General features: G+C 40.0%; 1 protein-coding gene across 4 annotated transcripts in view; it reads left to right on the forward strand.

Annotated features, from left to right (window-relative positions):
* Positions 1 to 21,511, forward strand: part of LOC149250946 (uncharacterized) — a 528,543-nt gene that overhangs the window by 290,374 nt on the left and 216,658 nt on the right. For all 4 annotated transcript variants that reach the window (XR_016266851.1, XM_089459290.1, XM_089459289.1 and 1 more), the window contains exons 13-14: positions 19,693 to 19,810; positions 19,946 to 20,050. Coding sequence is in view for 3 of the 4 variants with exons in the window: in XM_089459290.1 (XP_089315416.1) it covers positions 19,693 to 19,810; positions 19,946 to 20,050 (223 nt within the window). In the remaining variant the exon portion in view is untranslated. The remainder of the gene's footprint in view (positions 1 to 19,692; positions 19,811 to 19,945; positions 20,051 to 21,511) is intronic.

Raw genomic sequence — 21,511 nt, forward strand, 5'->3', positions numbered from 1 at the left:
AAGTGGAATTTCTGGATTTGGTGTTGATTTGACCCCTCAAAAACCATTTCTCCCAAGGTCACTTTCTGCAACTCAAAAAGTGGGCAGAAAGTCATTTTTAAGGTGTATTTTGAGCTTTTGGAGGCTCAAAACTCAAAATTAGGCTGCCCCCAAGTACTGGTAATTTTTCTTTTTGCATGCCCTTTCCAAAAATGCCAAGTTTTCAAAATTCTGAGCAGCCCTTCAAAATGGTCTCACCCGGGGTGAGACCAAACCGTGGGCAAAACCTGTAATTTTACCAAAAATTTGCAAAATGCTCCAAAATTCTCAAAATTTTCAGATTTTGATGCTAGATCAAGGCTGATCAGTACCATGATGAGTGAGGGATGCCTCAGCCAAGATGCGGAGTGGATTTGTCCTTTTCTTCTTCTTCCGGGCCTCTGACAGCTCTCTTTGGAGAATTTTCATTCTCGCCTTGCAAACATGTAATCTTGCCCAGTAGTGTGTCTTCATGTTCCAGAGCAGCTTGTTGTCACGGTTTGCCTTGTCTAACAGTCCCTCCAAGCGCCAATTTGCTCGGATGAGCAATAACTCTCTATCCATGGGCAGTGGGTCCCCAGGCCTCCTGCGATTGATGACTCGGTCAAATCGCATCCTCCATAACTCATCCAACTCCTTCTCGGTCTCCAGCTGTTTGGTCCGCTGCTCTAAATAAGTGATAGTCCACTGAGCCATCTCAAGCTTCCGCTGCAACACAAGGTTCTCTTCCTTGAGCTCATAGAAATCTGAAGAGGAAGGAGAATGAGCATCACGACTAGTGAAATCATCATGTGCCTCGCCAACTGCCTCATCCTCAACCATGGGCTGCTTGCCCTCTCGTACTGCCTGTGCCGATGAAGAAAGCGAGGCCCCTTCCACCTGGTGTGGAGATAACACTCGCTGCTCTGATGATGAAGACGAGACCTCTTCCACTAGCTGTAGAGAAAGTACTCGTCGGGCTGCTGCAAATAAGGTCCTGTGACCTCTCTGATATGTGACCCGAGGAGAAGAAGCCATGTGTCTCGGGATGCTGGTCTCGGGCTGATGTGATGGCCCTCCCTCCTCATGAACTGCCTCAGGCCCTGAATGTGGCTGTGTGAAAACATCTCGGGAGATGAAATCCGCCCAAGGGATGCCCTGCTGGCTCAGCTGATGGGAAACTATTAACTGAATAAGACCATGATGGCATAGACTCCGGAGCTGCTGTACTGGAGTCTGTCTCCGAAAGGTAGTGGCTATCCTCTGAATGTCATGAAATAAGAATGCCGAAATGTTCATCATCCTCACTCTGGTGAAGTGCATCATCATGCGGATATGACAAGAAAATACTCGTGAGAATCTCCCCTCGCATGTGAAGTAGTGCATAATGAGTCTCATGGTGTCTATATACTCTGCTCGGAGGAACTTGATAGGAAAGTTCCTTGTCAAGTGATGCACATGGGCAGGCCTAACATATGGCTCATAGTATACCAGGTCCACCCACTTGCGCTTCGGCCACACCTCACCCACATTGGGTATCCCGGTAGCATCTGTGATAGCCTCTGGAGAAAACACAAAATTCACCCCTGCAAGGGTGACCTGCCTGTCATGGAGATGGAGGACAAACAACCGGGCCAAGTCTCTGTGATGCTGGATGTGTGACAGCCTCTCACAAAACTGAAAACAAGCCATATGCTGAAAACAAGACACTGCCAATGGGCAAGCCTGCAACTCTGTCAATGATGTGGGCTCTTCCCTCCTGTGGTGACCACCCTTGCCTCCCCTACGAGGCCTCTGCTGTATCTCAATCTCAGTAGATGATGATCGGTCATCACCTTGCTCATTAGTCTCAGTGGTTGACATGGTGTTATTGAGCAAGGTGGAATAAATAAGTCAAAATGACCGCTGCCCTGCCTGCAAAATGCTGTGAAGTATGCTGTTTTCAAGGGGAAACATCATGAGGGATATGTTAGGGGAGGGAATTTACATATAGGAAAGGGAAAAAATATATATATAAGCAGGGAATTCTGAAGGAAAACATCACATAATGCTAAACATGTCATTCCATCTTTCATCATTTGCAAATGAATACTGTATTAGGGAAATATGTTTTATGATCACCAAGGGAAAGGACAATATAGATTTTCATCATGGAGGGAATGAAAGTATAAGGGAATAGGGTAGCATCAATCATAAACATTTAACAGGCTGCTGCTTTTATATTTTGTCTTCAAATATCTTTCATGAGCATACTCTGTTTTTTCCACATTTTGAAATGACCATTTGATGCTAATATGAAACAGGGATTTTGGGTATTAGATTGTAAGAAGAAGGGAAGGGGATTGCTGTGATCATGTTACAATGGAAGGGAGAGGGAATTGATAACTTGGGAATTAGGGAAAAGAGAGGATATTAGGAATTAGGTTTGGGGGGACAGTGAAACCCTTTTAATAATCACTGCCAACTAATTTTTGTAACAGCAATTCATTTAGGACAGTGGCAGCTTCATCATGCTTTTACCATGGGGAATTAGGGTTTGACTGTGTGCTTTGATCATAGGGAGGGACATTCAATTGCCTAGGGAGTTTAACTGAAGGGACAAGCAATTGAATTGGGGTTTACATAGGGAAATAGGTAGGGAAAAACAGAGTTTTGAGAAAGGGGATGAAAACCATGCTAATACAAAACCCTAACACAGCAAGACTGCTTCTTTTGATAACTATGCAGCTGTACATTTAAATGAATTTTGTCATGACTTTATTCAGCTTTCAAGTCCTTGACATCATACAACAAGATGACATTTTCTTTATTTTTTTTTTATTTTTTTTTTGAGGCTATGCAAAATGGAATATTTCACTGTTTTTACAATTTTTTGAGTGCATGCCTTGTCATCACTTTTTATTTGTTTTTTTTTTTTTATAATGTTTCTTTTTCATTTTGCTGTGTTTTTATACATGAATTGCTGTGTGTAGTAGTGCTTAGGGTTAGAGCATGATACATGGTAGAAACAGGGTTTGGAATAGGGTTCAGGAGGGGTTAGGGTTTCATGGAATTTGGGGTAGGTTTTGAGTATTTTCTTTGCAAATGAGATTAATAAAAATGACATCCTAACACCTGTGATTTTATATTGGGAAAATGAATGGAGGGACTAAGGAAAAAATTGCCTTGAAAAACAAACATACTACCTAACATTAGCATGCAAAAACATAAAGTCATTTTAACCTATTTTCTATGGATTTCCTTGCATAAAATCATGACCATAATCTTCTTTTGCAACCCCAACACCATTACACAAAACGTGGAGGAGGCATACCTTTAAAAATTGGAGTGAATTTGAGTGAATTTGAGCGTTTGGGAGAGTTTTTAGGGCGGGCAGACTTTTTGGTCGCGCAAGCTGCCAGTTTGGTCTCACCCCTCCGTTTGGTCGCGCCTGTGTAATTTAACACAGCGCGTTGGCCTTTTTTTGGTCGCGCCCCTCCGTTTGGTCGCGCAGCCTCCAAAAGACTGAAACTTCTGCAATTTGCCCAATTCCGCCCTCTAATCGCCTTTTGCTTGTAATTTCTTGCTCCAAATGCACAATGAAGACCTTTCAAGAGGGAATTTGCTTTTATAGGCTCATATTTAAAAAAAAATTGACTTTAAAAACCCACTTTATAATGTTTAAACCTTTGTATTCTCTTTAACACTATTTTAGAGTCTTTTTGTCCTGGAATGAGCTTTTTGATGCGTTTAACTCCGTTCTTCTTGCAGGTTGACCGCCTGATGGACTGTAGCGAAGGAACCAGGGTTGTTGCCGGCACTTTTACAAATTTTTGAAAATTTCTTTGTTTTTTCAAAATCCACATGACCTTGTAATTAAAAACAGTGTTTTTAAATCCAAGGCATAAAATGAGCTGTAGCTGAAGAAGATGACAATGAAACATATGTACAAAACTCCTTCCGGCTTGCTGGGCACTTACTGACCATGACTCATGACCTTAAAATGATTTTGACTCAAAACCCTAAACCTAAGACCATGGGACTTTAAGACAAAAACAAGAACAAGCCTGACTCAATTATATTGTTGTATGACCTGATCCAGCAAAGCCAAGAAGACAAAGACCAGCTCCTCCATTCAGTGTTATGGCATGCCTAGCGGGATGCAAAACTGACACTGATGAGACACCTATAAATGCATATGCAAAGAGTTATTGATCACTGATGGAGGGCTCAAGACCGACACTAACATTGGCTCCAATGGGGATGGTAGCTCCTTGGAGGTGCCAAGAACCTCAGACCTCTTGGGAGAGCAGACCAGTGCTTTATTCATTGGGCAATGGAGTCAACTAATAGAAAAAATAACCAACTCAAAAAGACTTTATTTGACTTGACTATAAACTGAAAACTTTGAAAGGACTATGACTCAAACAAACTGACTTTTTGCAGAAAATAAACAAACTGAAATCCCACACCAACCAATCTTCATGCTTGGAATTATAGCCTTCACTTCGGGCCCCAAACCAAGAATGAAAGATCAGTTCACGCTTGCTGTAGTAAAGTAAAATGATATGTACAATGAAGATGATTTAGAGCAGCATTGTTCAAACATGATATCTCTTGAGAAGCCGGCCATTCACCGACCCACCGGGACATTCATCGCCATTCAACTCCTTAAGAAGGAAAGCATTAGGACCACGATATGCAGCAATCTTAAAAGGACCTTTCCACAGATTATCAAACTTACCGTGTTTACCTTTGTCCTCGTTTCGAGCATCCCATCTCAAAACAACATCTTCTAGTTGAAAATTTTCTGATTTTGCCTTCTTATCATAAATCTTCTTGATACGTTCTTGCAGCTTCAAAGAGTTTTGGAGGACTTCTTCCCTTGTCTGCTGTAGGTGGACCATTTGACTGATTCTCCGTTGCATTGGATCCATGTCTTCTCCCGTTTCTTGGATTAACTTTGCGACTGGTACACTAAGTGATGTAGGAAAAACTGCATCAACCCCGTAAACAATCTCAAATGGCGACATTCCTATTGATCTCTTTTGGCTCACCCGATCAGCCCACAGTGCATTGACCAACTTCTTGTGCCAACTTTTCTTGTTGATCTCCAGCATCTTTTTGATAATGTTTACTAGTGATTTATTTGATGATTCGGCCAGCCCATTACCTTGCGGATGATAAGCGGTGGAGTGACCCAAACTGATATTGTACTTATAACAAAAATCCACCATCTTATTTGACTTGAAAGCAGCTGCATTATCCGTGATCAATTTGAATGGACAGCCAAAACGGGACAAGATATTAGTTTCAAGAAAGGAGATAATTACCGAGTCTGTGGCCTGTCGAGTAGGAACTGCTTCTATCCACTTGGTGAAGTAGTCGGTAGCAGTCAAAATCCATCTATGCTGCCCGGATGAAGCTGGGTGTATTTCACCAATGAAATCAAGGCCCCACTGCTGAAAAGGCGCACTAATTTCCACTGGCTTGAGTGGCAATGGCTGCAATCTTTGTTTCCCTTGAAATATTTGGCACTCATGGCAGCTCTTCACCGCTTTGTATACATCAGAAAAAAGGGATGGCCAATAGAAACCAGCTCTCAAAATCTTGTTGGCTGTAGTTTTCCAAAATAAATGACCTCCACAATCACCTTTATGGAAGTCTTCTACCGTTGTTTTCGCTTCTTCTTCAACCAAACAATTCAGTAGGATGCCTCCGGGATCTTTCCAATACAATGCTGATTTCATGATGCAAAATTTAGCGGCCTTCAATTTCAAAGTCCTTGCTTTGTTCTTTGACATTCCAGGAGGCGCGGACACATTCTGAAGTACATATACTATATCAGTATACCAAGGAGAATTAATGAAAATGTCTGATACCTGAACCGCTGAATTTTCTCCTTCACCATCGGACAAGGCTGCAATCAAGTTGATGTCAAGCGCATGTAGGTTTGTTTCAGCCATTAGTTTAGCAAGTCCTTGTCCTTTAACCAGCTTGGTTGGCTTGATTTCAACATCATACTCCAAGAGAGCAGCAATCCACTTGCCTCTCCTACCTTCCGGCTCTGTTTGTACCAAGACATCCTTTACCGCTGCACTAGGAACATAAGCTAAGACATGAGAATGAAGAATATAAACCCGGAAATCTTTCAATGCTTTAATCAGGGCCAGCGCTTGTTTCTCAATGATGTTATAGTTTAATGCCCCATCTCTAATGATCCGGCTGAAAAATGCAATTGGCCTTTCAACACCCTCTCTTTTTTGCATCAAAACTGCTGCTAGTGTATGCTCGGAAGCGAAAGAAAACAATATGAAATCCTGAGTATAATCAGGGCTGATTAAGGTCGGGGCTGAAGACAAGATTACCTTGATTAAGTTGAAGGATTTGACTGCCTCCTCAGTCCATTTGATCTCGCTGTCCTTCCGAAGCATGTTAGTCATTTCTCTTAAGTGCTCTGCAAGATTAGGAATGAAGCGACGCAGAAAATTCAATTTACCATTAAAAGATTGTATCTCCTTCTTGTTTCGGGGCTGTTCTAGCTGCTGAATTGCCTCCACTCTTGCGGGATCAATACGTATACCATCTTTGGAAATGATATGTCCCAACAATTTACCTTCACTCATGGCGAAGAGACTCTTTTTTGGATTTAAAGAGATGCCATATTTTCTGCATTTTTGAAAAACTTTCGTCAAATGAAAAAGATGCTCCTCATCGGATTTAGAAAATACCGTTAAGTCATCAAGATAAACAACTAAAAATATGTCCTTTTCATTGGCAAAAGCCATGTCCATAGCTCGCTGAAATGTTGCACCTGCATTCTTTAAACCAAAAGGCATTTTAGCATAATGAAATGTTCCCCAAGGTGTAGTGAAGGCTGTCTTATCACGGTCATCCTCATGGACCAGGATCTGATTGTAGCCGGAGTATCCATCCAACAATGACATCTTGGAGGCACCTACTACTCGCTGCAATATGTGATCCATCTTTGGCAGCGGATAGTTATCTTTGAGAGATACCTTGTTCAAATTTCTAAAATCTATGCATAACCGAATCTCACCGGTTTTCTTCCTCACTGGCACTAGATTAGAAATCCAATCTGAAAAGCGAACGGGAACTATAATTCCGGATTGATAAAGTCTATTTACCTCTTTTTCAATCAAGGGCAACAACTTGGGATTGATCCTCCGCAACTTCTGCCGAAAAGGTTTCTGATTTTGTTTGATTGGAATAGTGTGTTGAATTATGCTTGTATCATAAGTCTTTAGATCTGAATAATCCCAAGCGAATACATTAGTAAATGATGACAGCAATCTAATGTATTGATTCCTTACCTTGGGTGGCAGGGCCTTCGATAATTTCACCATCTTTGGATGTTCCACTGTCCCAAGGTTGACATCTTCCACACCTTCTTCGGTTGGCATCAAAGTTGGCTTGCGAGCCACATCGTCTTGATCAAAAAGCTCTTCTAAAGGAATCAGTCCCTTTGGAATATGATTGTCTTTCAGCTGCAAAACATCCATTTGATTTATTCCTTCAGGCTCCATGTCAATTGAGATTTCTTCAAACTTTCCTTCTCCATGCAAGAAGTCTTTGATTTCCTCATCATCCTGAAAGACTTGCCAATTCCTTTGGTTGTCCGGGATTGTGGGGCGGTGTTTTACATAGATTTCAAACTTGTTACTCGAATTCATTGGTATCTTTAAATTGCTTGCTGCCTTAGCCAAAGCATCGGCAACTCCATTTTGTATCCGGGGTATGCATGTTAAAGTATGCTCTGAAAACCGCTTCAAAATATCTAGAACAGCATTGCGATAAGCCCGCATACGAGGATGTTTAGCTTGAAATTCCCCCTTTACTTGTTTGATCACTAACTCGGAGTCGCCATAAATTGCTATCTTTTTTGCTTTTAATTTCCGGAGGATTTTCAAACCAGCTATAAGGGCCTCATATTCAGCTTCATTATTTGAACAATCAAAAGCCAATTTATAAGAGCAAACTTGTACCTTAATTGGAACTTGTTTAGAGACTGAAAATGGGCTGCGGATCCATACGCCAATGCCTGCTCCATCGCTGCCCACTGCCCCGTCGAAATCCATGGTCCAAAGACCATCTTCATCATCATCCAAGGGCTGTACTTGTGATGTTGTTTCAGTCATGACTTGCTGTCCATTTATCTCAGCAATTGACTTTATGACAGCAGCCTTTTCTTTGCTTTCCGTTCTCAATACTTCTCTAACATCTTCAGCAATGCCTGGGATATCTTCTATCTGAACTAATTGACTATTTACTTCATTAAAACTATCAGCAAATAAAACATAGGACTCTAGATCTGTCTGTACATAGTTTACAGGATGATTTACCGGTTTTTCCTTGCTTGTAATCATATACTTCATCTTTTGCTCTCGATAGACTTTCCTCATTTGTCCAAACACCGGAATAGTGGCATATGAAAAGTCCAGCTGTAAAGTGCCTTTGAGTTTTGATCCCCATGACCTTGAAAGAAGCATGCCAAACCTTGGCGGAATGTCCGCTACTACCACATCCATCAAGAGATTCTTTGCGGGAATTTGATCCAAGCTAACAACTAAATCTTTAATCAGACCGATGCATCTAACTCGGCTGGAATCAAATGAGTATAGATCATGGTAGTTACGAGTTATATCAAGTCCCAACTTCTCCATTATTGCCTTGGGCATTAAATTGTGTGATGCTCCCGAATCGAACATAGCATTATGAAGCACATAATCATGAATTCTCAAGCTGATATAGAATGGCGGGACATCGCTTTCCGGTGACTCACCATTGAGAGCTGGCCCAAAGATCAATTCCGGCTGATCATCCTCCACATTAACCGCATCTAACATTGGATCAGTATTGAACATCTTAGAAATTTGTGCTCTGTAAGTAGTGTTCTTCATGACTTCAGTAAGTGGAATGGACAATTTCAATTTTGAGACTTCATTCTCAATGCTGAACACTTGACTTCTTTCACTTTCTTTGGCCGGATTATCTCTTTTTTCTGCTCTATCTTTAGGTACATTTGATGGCTGATCCATCTTGTTTGCTGGAGCTGTTGGGGCTGATGAAGAATCCATGATTTCTTTACCTTTTCTTTGCGGAACAGCAGCACCATTCTTTGCCGCATTTTCTGCCTTCTTTTGAAGTGGATGTATAGGTACTGTTCGGTTTCTCAGCTGTCTCTCTTTGCCTTGTTGAGCTGATAAGGCATTTAGATAACCTCTTTGATATTCCTCAGACTCATCTTGAAGTGCCACATCATTAGATAGAATGTAATGCTCATCTTGAGGTGCATAAGCATTACTTACCAGCTCGTCTTCTTCTGTGATGTAAGTGGGCATGTCATCGGGAGTGAAAAAATGATTTTCTTCACCGGGACCTTCACCCTCATCTTCAGATTCTTGAGTGACATAGTTTTGCTGAAATGGGGGTTGGATCGGTTGCTGTACTGCTGCCTCTTGTCCTCGTGGCTCCCGCTGTTTTATCCTATATTGGGGCTGCTGTTGTTGGCCTCTAAAGTTCGGATTTCGAACTTGTGGTTCCGGTTTGCCAAGACTGAGATTTTGGAGTGCCTTTGACATCTCTTCCATTTTCCGAATAACTTGAGAAGTGGATGCTACCTCCTCTTTGATTGTGACCTTCTTTTCCGCCTTCATTCTTGCCCTTTTGTCATTCAAATTAGCCTCCACACTGACTGCAATTTTCTGCATTTCCTCCAAAGTAGGAGGATCTCGGTCCCGTAGTGAGTAGGCCATCTCCGGATCGAAACCATCCGGGAACTTGAGCAAGGCAGATTTTCGAGAAGGCTTAAGATCATCTGGTATAGCATTATACACTGCATTAAATCTTATGATGTAGTCTTGAACGGACTCACCCGGATTTCTCTTAAGGTTGTTATATTCGGCATTGATTTGCAGCGGATCCTTTCTGATTTCCCATCTGTCCAAGAATTGTGTTTGAAGTGCTTCCAAAGAAACAATACTATTTGCTCTCAACCCTCTGAACCATTTCCGGACCTCTCCTCCAAAAGTCTGAACGAACAACCTCATGGTAACATCTTCCTCATCCAATTCATACAGATCAAAAAAGGTAGTCATCCGGTCAACATGCTGCTGAGCTGAGACACTCTGTGGAGTGCCATCAAACATTGGTATCTTGCTCTGGTAGTCAGCTGGCATGTCATGAAGGTTTGCAGGGAGAACAAGGGGAGCAAATCGGGCAGCCATGGCTCTAGGCGGGGGAGGTGGAGGAGTAGAAGGAGTATGATGAGGAGGAGGTGGAAGTATAATAACAGGGGTTGTGATAAGGGGAAGGGATGTTGGCGGAGATAAAGGTGATGATGGAGTTTGAGGTGTAGATGGAGGTGAACCAACAGGGGTATCGGGAAGTGTAACTATAGGCGAAACAGGTGAAATAGAGATGAAAGGAGGGAAAGAAGCTCGATGAGCCGTGAGGGAAGTTTGAAGATTTTCAGCTTGATCAATAGTAGACCCAATATGATCAGATATGTTTTCAATAAAATCAACAAGAGTTGAAGCATGTATACTACTTTGAAGATGCCGCAAAATATAAGATTCAACCACTTTGTTATGCCTTTCGAGGTCAATCACAGCTGCAAAGTCAGGATCAAGAACCAAAGTATCGAGTGCACTTTCAGATTTAGATTTAAACAATGACAATTCAAAATCCTCGTCGAAATCAAGATCTTCAAAATATTTTATTACAGCAGGCGATGAATTAGATCTAACAATCAATTTTGAATCAGAAGCCAGCTTGTAAATACAAATAAACGAGGAAAGGAAAAACCACTCAGCCAAATGGAAACTCTTAACTTATCATCTGAAGCTTAGAGTCCATAATGATACTGGGATAAAGATGTCAGTGAAGCGCTATGTTCACAAATCCCACGGAGATAGACTGAAGCAGCGTTTATCTACTAACGCTGATGTAAAACAAGAGCGTTTTCAAAGGCTTCTGGCGTAACTTCAGGCTCCGTCTAAGACTTATGAAACACACACCTCAATGAGCAAAGATTTAGATGTTCTTCCCCAGTATGGTCGCCAATATGTTAGCGCTTGGAATTCACCTAGGCTGAGATAGACAAACTCTCAAGGCTACATCAAACCATTTCACCTCGTAGCTAGCCCTACGAGGTATGAGAAGGCTCTCTCGGGTCAGATTTGATAGATCTTATAATATAATAAGCTGACCAATTAGGATCAAAGATATTAGGCTAGTAAATTGATAAGGGGGGTTGATTTAAAGATTTTTTGGGTTTTTGGTGGCAATTGGAGGGAGTGCAATTTAGGGTGCGGGGATTGAGCTCAGTTTTTGCAGGTGGGTCTTTGGGGCAAGGTAGGAGTCTATGCTGATGCCTTTAACTGAAAGAGATGATCAGGGAAGAAAGAAAAGAGGCTAAAGAGGGCAAACAATGAATTCGAATCCTCTCTAGACAGTGGAAAACATAAATTTTAAACAAAATTGAAAGCTGAGCATGGCATGCATGAATTCAAACTTTATCACTTCTTTTGTTTAAATAGCAGCAAGAGATCAAGAAATGGAACACATAAACACACTTACAATAACAGTAGGAGACACACCATCAACATAATAATCCACAAGAATCCACAATGAAGTCTGCAAAACCCTGGCCTTCCTTTTCCTCAAATTGCAGAAAATACAAGTCAAAAATACAATAGCACTTCTCCCTCTAGAGTCCAACCATCAAAATGAGAAAGAGAAGGCATAATATAGAAGGTCAAACCTCTTTCCCCACCTCTAGGGGTCGAGCTCAGCTTCCTAGGAGCTGTTGCAACTAATTCTAAATCAGTCACTAGATAATAGGCCAGCTCAACAACTTACCTCTAAAACTTAGGAAGCTTATCTATGCATTAAATATTCACTATTTACATCAAAGAAGCTTCTAGAAGTGGTAAAGAAGAGTAAAAGTATCTAATGCCATGAAATTTACACAATAATCCATCATTTACATGCTCAAATAGTCAACCAAAGTGAAAATAGTGCTTTTCTGGCCGAACTAGTCAAAAATTGGCAAATCTGGAGGTTTTGGTCGCGCCCCTGGAAGTTCTGGTCGCGCCCCTTTGCAGCTACTTTTGAGTGGGTTCCACTGATCCAAATCAGGTGCAAGATGGCTCATTGGAAAGCTTGGCCTGTCTACTTTCCATCCCAAGTGGAATTTCTGGATTTGGTGTTGATTTGACCCCTCAAAAACCATTTCTCCCAAGGTCACTTTCTGCAACTCAAAAAGTGGGCAGAAAGTCATTTTTAAGGTGTATTTTGAGCTTTTGGAGGCTCAAAACTCAAAATTAGGCTGCCCCCAAGTACTGGTAATTTTTCTTTTTGCATGCCCTTTCCAAAAATGCAAAGTTTTCAAAATTCTGAGCAGCCCTTCAAAATGGTCTCACCCGGGGTGAGACCAAACCGTGGGCAAAACCTGTAATTTTACCAAAAATTTGCAAAATGCTCCAAAATTCTCAAAATTTTCAGATTTTGATGCTAGATCAAGGCTGATCAGTACCATGATGAGTGAGGGATGCCTCAGCCAAGATGCGGAGTGGATTTGTCCTTTTCTTCTTCTTCCGGGCCTCTGACAGCTCTCTTTGGAGAATTTTCATTCTCGCCTTGCAAACATGTAATCTTGCCCAGTAGTGTGTCTTCATGTTCCGGAGCAGCTTGTTGTCACGGTTTGCCTTGTCTAACAGTCCCTCCAAGCGCCAATTTGCTCGGATGAGCAATAACTCTCTATCCATGGGCAGTGGGTCCCCAGGCCTCCTGCGATTGATGACTCGGTCAAATCGCATCCTCCATAACTCATCCAACTCCTTCTCGGTCTCCAGCTGTTTGGTCCGCTGCTCTAAATAAGTGATAGTCCACTGAGCCATCTCAAGCTTCCGCTGCAACACAAGGTTCTCTTCCTTGAGCTCATAGAAATCTGAAGAGGAAGGAGAATGAGCATCACGACCAGTGAAATCATCATGTGCCTCGCCAACTGCCTCATCCTCAACCATGGGCTGCTTGCCCTCTCGTACTGCCTGTGCCGATGAAGAAAGCGAGGCCCCTTCCACCTGGTGTGGAGATAACACTCGCTGCTCTGATGATGAAGACGAGACCTCTTCCACTAGCTGTAGAGAAAGTACTCGTCGGGCTGCTGCAAATAAGGTCCTGTGACCTCTCTGATATGTGACCCGAGGAGAAGAAGCCATGTGTCTCGGGATGCTGGTCTCGGGCTGATGTGATGGCCCTCCCTCCTCATGAACTGCCTCAGGCCCTGAATGTGGCTGTGTGAAAACATCTCGGGAGATGAAATCCGCCCAAGGGATGCCCTGCTGGCTCAGCTGATGGGAAACTATTAACTGAATAAGACCATGATGGCATAGACTCCGGAGCTGCTGTACTGGAGTCTGTCTCCGAAAGGTAGTGGCTATCCTCTGAATGTCATGAAATAAGAATGCCGAAATGTTCATCATCCTCACTCTGGTGAAGTGCATCATCATGCGGATATGACAAGAAAATACTCGTGAGAATCTCCCCTCGCATGTGAAGTAGTGCATAATGAGTCTCATGGTGTCTATATACTCTGCTCGGAGGAACTTGATAGGAAAGTTCCTTGTCAAGTGATGCACATGGGCAGGCCTAACATATGGCTCATAGTATACCAGGTCCACCCACTTGCGCTTCGGCCACACCTCACCCACATTGGGTATCCCGGTAGCATCTGTGATAGCCTCTGGAGAAAACACAAAATTCACCCCTGCAAGGGTGACCTGCCTGTCATGGAGATGGAGGACAAACAACCGGGCCAAGTCTCTGTGATGCTGGATGTGTGACAGCCTCTCACAAAACTGAAAACAAGCCATATGCTGAAAACAAGACACTGCCAATGGGCAAGCCTGCAACTCTGTCAATGATGTGGGCTCTTCCCTCCTGTGGTGACCACCCTTGCCTCCCCTACGAGGCCTCTGCTGTATCTCAATCTCAGTAGATGATGATCGGTCATCACCTTGCTCATTAGTCTCAGTGGTTGACATGGTGTTATTGAGCAAGGTGGAATAAATAAGTCAAAATGACCGCTGCCCTGCCTGCAAAATGCTGTGAAGTATGCTGTTTTCAAGGGGAAACATCATGAGGGATATGTTAGGGGAGGGAATTTACATATAGGAAAGGGAAAAAATATATATATAAGCAGGGAATTCTGAAGGAAAACATCACATAATGCTAAACATGTCATTCCATCTTTCATCATTTGCAAATGAATACTGTATTAGGGAAATATGTTTTATGATCACCAAGGGAAAGGACAATATAGATTTTCATCATGGAGGGAATGAAAGTATAAGGGAATAGGGTAGCATCAATCATAAACATTTAACAGGCTGCTGCTTTTATATTTTGTCTTCAAATATCTTTCATGAGCATACTCTGTTTTTTCCACATTTTGAAATGACCATTTGATGCTAATATGAAACAGGGATTTTGGGTATTAGATTGTAAGAAGAAGGGAAGGGGATTGCTGTGATCATGTTACAATGGAAGGGAGAGGGAATTGATAACTTGGGAATTAGGGAAAAGAGAGGATATTAGGAATTAGGTTTGGGGGGACAGTGAAACCCTTTTAATAATCACTGCCAACTAATTTTTGTAACAGCAATTCATTTAGGACAGTGGCAGCTTCATCATGCTTTTACCATGGGGAATTAGGGTTTGACTGTGTGCTTTGATCATAGGGAGGGACATTCAATTGCCTAGGGAGTTTAACTGAAGGGACAAGCAATTGAATTGGGGTTTACATAGGGAAATAGGTAGGGAAAAACAGAGTTTTGAGAAAGGGGATGAAAACCATGCTAATACAAAACCCTAACACAGCAAGACTGCTTCTTTTGATAACTATGCAGCTGTACATTTAAATGAATTTTGTCATGACTTTATTCAGCTTTCAAGTCCTTGACATCATACAACAAGATGACATTTTCTTTATTTTTTTTTTATTTTTTTTTTGAGGCTATGCAAAATGGAATATTTCACTGTTTTTACAATTTTTTGAGTGCATGCCTTGTCATCACTTTTTATTTGTTTTTTTTTTTTTTATAATGTTTCTTTTTCATTTTGCTGTGTTTTTATACATGAATTGCTGTGTGTAGTAGTGCTTAGGGTTAGAGCATGATACATGGTAGAAACAGGGTTTGGAATAGGGTTCAGGAGGGGTTAGGGTTTCATGGAATTTGGGGTAGGTTTTGAGTATTTTCTTTGCAAATGAGATTAATAAAAATGACATCCTAACACCTGTGATTTTATATTGGGAAAATGAATGGCGGGACTAAGGAAAAAATTGCCTTGAAAAACAAACATACTACCTAACATTAGCATGCAAAAACATCAAGTCATTTTAACCTATTTTCTATGGATTTCCTTGCATAAAATCATGACCATAATCTTCTTTTGCAACCCCAACACCATTACACAAAACGTGGAGGAGGCATACCTTTAAAAATTGGAGTGAATTTGAGTGAATTTGAGCGTTTGGGAGAGTTTTTAGGGCGGGCAGACTTTTTGGTCGCGCAAGCTGCCAGTTTGGTCTCACCCCTCCGTTTGGTCGCGCCTGTGTAATTTAACACAGCGCGTTGGCCTTTTTTTGGTCGCGCCCCTCCGTTTGGTCGCGCAGCCTCCAAAAGACTGAAACTTCTGCAATTTGCCCAATTCCGCCCTCTAATCGCCTTTTGCTTGTAATTTCTTGCTCCAAATGCACAATGAAGACCTTTCAAGAGGGAATTTGCTTTTATAGGCTCATATTTAAAAAAAAATTGACTTTAAAAACCCACTTTATAATGTTTAAACCTTTGTATTCTCTTTAACACTATTTTAGAGTCTTTTTGTCCTGGAATGAGCTTTTTGATGCGTTTAACTCCGTTCTTCTTGCAGGTTGACCGCCTGATGGACTGTAGCGAAGGAACCAGGGTTGTTGCCGGCACTTTTACAAATTTTTGAAAATTTCTTTGTTTTTTCAAAATCCACATGACCTTGTAATTAAAAACAGTGTTTTTAAATCCAAGGCATAAAATGAGCTGTAGCTGAAGAAGATGACAATGAAACATATGTACAAAACTCCTTCCGGCTTGCTGGGCACTTACTGACCATGACTCATGACCTTAAAATGATTTTGACTCAAAACCCTAAACCTAAGACCATGGGACTTTAAGACAAAAACAAGAACAAGCCTGACTCAATTATATTGTTGTATGACCTGATCCAGCAAAGCCAAGAAGACAAAGACCAGCTCCTCCATTCAGTGTTATGGCATGCCTAGCGGGATGCAAAACTGACACTGATGAGACACCTATAAATGCATATGCAAAGAGTTATTGATCACTGATGGAGGGCTCAAGACCGACACTAACAGGAACTCTAATTCCTAGCCCTCCTTTTTCAATCGGAAGGATGACCTTTTCCCAATTCACCAAGCTGAATTTTTTGGTGTTTTGCTTTCCACCCTTCCATAGGAAGCTTCTAAGAATATGAATCACAACATTAGAACTAAAATTATTAGATAATTTATGAATCTGAACACTGAAATGATGAAATTTAAAAACTAACAAACAAATAAACATATAAATATTAATACCAACATATTGATATAATTGTTAAAATAAAGTTATAACATAAAATATATATTTTTTTATTTATAAAAATTAAAAAATATTTTAATTTTTAACAACCAAACATAAAGTTATATAAATTTTTAATTATGACTTATAAAAGAAATATAAAACATACGGTTATTAAACATAAATATATTGATTTAAAATAAATAAATTAAAATAACTTTATTATATATATTAACATCAAAATAAACTTTTTAATTAAATCAAAAATCTTTATATTGAAAGCGTATTTAAAAAACATATTGATTTAAAATAAATAATAAATTAAAATAACTTTATTATACATATATATTAACTTCAAAATAAATTTTTTAATTAAATCAGAAAGTTTTTATATTAAAAGGTTATTAAAAAAACTTAGACGCATAATTTTATTGAAATCTTTATTTATATATATATATATATGCGGGAAGATGGCATTAAGAAACTTCACGCTGGTATTAAGAAACTTCACACGTAATCTTAAAAAGCTTATATATATACCAGATGATATTAAAAATATGACCCGTAAATAAATTAAAATAACTTTATTAAATTATTATATATATAATAACATTAAAATAAACTTTTTAATTAAATCGGAAATTTTTATATTGAAAGCTTATTAAAAAACAAATTGATTTAAAATAAATTTATTATATATATATTAACCTCATTGAAATCTATGCGGAAGATGGAAGATGTATTAAAAAACTTCACGCTTAATCTTATATGCCAGATGGTGACATAACGCATAGTTTTATTTAAATATTTATATATATATAAGCGGGCAGATGGTACTAAAAAACTACGCCTAATTTTATTTAAATTTTTATATATAAATTTATATATATATACACCGGCAGATGGTCACTAACTAAATCACTACCTGACCGTACGCGGATCCTAGCGTATCCGTATCCGTACCAGTTTCGGATTCGGGGATCCGCGGTTCCACCTTTTGCCCTCAGCGGATCCGGTAACGTAGTTCTCAAATGCTGGAAATATCCCCTAGGAAGAACTGCACATGCCGAAGAAGAATTACTAGCAGTTGTTGGAAGGAAACTAGAGAAGCCACTTTGTAAAGTTGCTCGGAATGAGATGGATTGGGTGAGCGGCCTCCTCGTAAGAACCCCCGAAAAACCTAGAAATATCTCACGAACCCAAGTGGTGGAAATAGTCCTAGAGTGAGTTGCGCCATCCTCCCATAATTTTTGTTGCTGGCTGTTGTATGGAACTAGGGATTCTGCCCTCAGAAATGCTCAGAAAATTTTGCAAAATTAATCCTAGCCTCCTCTCACCAAACTGACAAAAACCTAGAAAGGGTTTGGGCTGAGTTCACTGGTCACCAATGAACCCCAAAACTGTGTGCTCCTCTCCACAGGTTGCCAAGAATGCTACAGGATCAAACTGCTACAATATTGTTAGATTTCACCCTAAAAATGACTTCCTCTAATCCTGTGAAATTTCCTCTCTCTACCCAAGCGAAATAGAGCTGCAAAACTCTCCACAAATCACACCCGTTTAGTGACTGTGCAAATACCCAGTCACCCCTGCCCAGGGCCAAATTAGAGCAGCTCATATCACTCGAAATACCACAGCTCCAGCCTTGGAAATTTTCCAAGTATCTTTGCTCTCCCAATAGGTTATTTTCTTGCAAAAACTCCTCCCCCAAACTCCTAATTTGCTGCCCCAATCCAGCTCAACAAACTACTTCTGCGTCCTTGGATAAATACACCGTTGTTGATGGATGCACTTGAAATTTGCTTCTCCAATGCCTACAACAATCTCCCTACAGCTCCCCTAGGATGACACTTTAGGTTCATTGAGGGAGAAGTTGGAATTTTTCCCAGAAACTCGTTGTGTTAAACAACACTGGTAGTGTTCGGTAAACAACACAAGGTAACTCTAGTTCAGATGTCAAATTGTCAAAAAACCGCAAAATGAGGTCCTCCCTTATTTATGCTTGCTGGTCCCTTTCTCTTGTGGGCTCCACCAAATTCAAATTCCTTCTTCTCCCTCCCCCACAGTGCGAGTTACCTAAGGGTGCGAATTTCCCTTTTGGGTGGCCCCCACCATCCACCAACACTTTAATTTTGCCTCATTTTTGAGGCCTTGCAAAAAATCAAGTGGTGTCTGCTCAACCCACTTTTCCGAAGTTTTAGTGCCAAAATATCTCCCAATTGCCAAAATTGCAAAAATGGAAATTCTTCTTAACAAAATTAATTAATTGTGGACACTACACAAGAAAAGTGGTTTCTGGCTATTCCAAGAAACATTGATGAACAAACAACAGTAGGAGGAAGCAAAGTATGCTACCAAAAAACATCAAGGCTTCTTGTTAAACAACCAGGTCAAAAGACTTCAAAATATGGTGCTTAGATTACAAAGGAACCTCACTAGTACTCAAATACAAAACCAAGTCGAACCCCAACAACTAGACAAAGACAAAATTTATGGTGCCAAGAAAGCATGCTCAGCTAGAGAAAATCCGATCTTCTATGCTTTGATGATGAAGCATTCCTTGAAGGGGTAATGATAATAATAATATTAAATCATTAGGTTAATGAAAGGTCAAAAGGAACACACCCATTCACCTTGTCATTAGACAATGCATATAAATATACCATTAGGAGGCTCATTATGACATTGTCAATTCATATCAATCAATCTTTATTCAGTACTTTCATGTACAATTGCAGAAATACCCTGTCAATCAATAATAAACAGGGGCAGTGTGTTATTGAAAGTGAGGTTATTTATAGGGATGATTGTTTTAGTGAATTTGAAATGAATAGTGCATGCCTTATATTCATAAGTTCTAAATTGCATTAGCTTATATCTTACACATTTTGTGTTTTATCTTTTACTTTCCTTCTTGGCACCAAGTTGGTTGTTCCCTGTTCTTTCTTCTCATTTGCTTCTTCCTGCTATGACTAATGATCTTGGAAATATTTTTGACATCATACTTCCTTCACTCTTTGAAATAGTGGCTTGAAATTTCAAAGGTCATTTAAAATGCCTTTCGACGTGTATACAGGGCAAATGATGCGGATGATTTCATTATTAAACATAGAGAAGCTCTGGAATGTGAGCATGTTTCTCAACATCTGCATGAATGGATAGACCTCATTTTTGGTTATAAGCAGCGTGGAATGGTAATCTGTTGAAATTCGTAAGGGGGCAAAGAAAGTGCATTAAGCTTGATATTGCAAGGATTATGAAAGTGTTATCTCTGATATAGTATATGTAATTGTAGTGAATATTCTAATAAGGACATGGTTATTTTGTAGGCTGCTTTGGTGGCAGATAACTTATTTCACTTTCTATCATATGAGGGTACAGTTGATTTGGAGAAGATAGATGATCCCATCAAACGTGCTGGGCTTGAAGTTCAGGTGCTTTCTCTGCCCTCTTTTGACACTAATTGATCCCAGCACACACATGCACAGGCACACACACACACACACACACATACTCACACTCACATGCAATTGCCATCAACTGTTGCCTTTAATATCCATAATCTATAAAGGAAGCATAGGATTTTATCTTAATGGAGTGCACAATGCAAATGCACAAGTACGATAATTAGTCCTAAGGGGAGAGTGTGTGGAGTAGCTTGAGGTAGTGGCCCCTGGTGATTGCAATAACTCCAAATGCCATATATGATATGGGATAAAGTTAGACCACACATATGTTGCTGACAAGTAACCATTTATTGAGAAGAATTTGAGGGCAGTGAAGGGTTGTCTGTGAATTCAAATGCCTAGCAGGTAGTCGCAACAATTTACTCAACCAAAATGATCTTCTTGTCAGCTAAAGTTGATAACCATCAATTGGCATCATTGTAAAAAATTGGTTGAAGGTAGCTGTGCCATGGGAATTTAAGAATTTGGATTGAGCTCAAAATTTCTCAACCTTGTGGAATCATATTATTTCAATATATGATTGAAATACAATTCGGATCAAAATGTCTCAAACTTGTGGAATTTATATTATCTCAATATGAGCTCGACATACAAATACTATACATACTTTCTATCTAGGGTATAAACCGGCTGGCATTAATAGTTCCCACAATGAGTCTGAACTCACTCTTATGTTACTCTATGGAAAATGCTTATAGTTGGGGAATACTGTTTCTATGTCGCTTACATGTGCATCAATACTATGAAACAGAATTTAAGCATGTAACAGAACTGGCATATAATCTGTTTACACAAAGTGACAAATCATAATGTCTGAGACCGCCCGGAGACCAAATTTTATTTCTAAGTTGGACTTTAATGATTGGATAAGACAGGTCAGATAACTAGTTTGAAAATTATCTATTATTGTTATTAAAATGGGAAAGAAAGGGAGATAACATCATCAACTGCTTGTCTTTTCTAAAACTTGCATCATTTTCCAATTCTTAACCACCTTTTCTTTACCAAATCAGCAAGACCCGCACATCAATAAGGTGTTATAAAACCAGGGAAAATCAGGAAAAAATGAGCTAAAATCATTTCATGCATGGGAAAAATGGGTGACTTCAGTCTCTCCCTGTGATGACTCCAATATCTGTGACTCATGAACTTGACATAATAGGCGGAGTCCTTTTAAGGTATAATGTTTATTTGTTACTTTTGTCAGTGTTTGCTGCCTAGGGTTGTTAGGAGGTCTTTTTAACTTTCCTAGGATTGATCCAACATTTCTAGATTTTCCTCTCTCATTGACATTTTGAATTGTCTTGCTCTGTCATTGACAATATGCAGTTGCACACATGTACCCGCTGTAAGAATTTTCAACATATATTCCAGTTAAGCTTCAGTGTAGATGTGCTATTTAGTTGCAGAAATGTTTAAATTAGATAT

Source organism: Pinus tabuliformis, chromosome 7 (genome assembly GCF_031772625.1).
Source record: "Pinus tabuliformis cultivar Carrire ecotype Pingquan chromosome 7, CPIR1, whole genome shotgun sequence".
Classification (NCBI taxonomy): Eukaryota; Viridiplantae; Streptophyta; class Pinopsida; order Pinales; family Pinaceae; genus Pinus; species Pinus tabuliformis.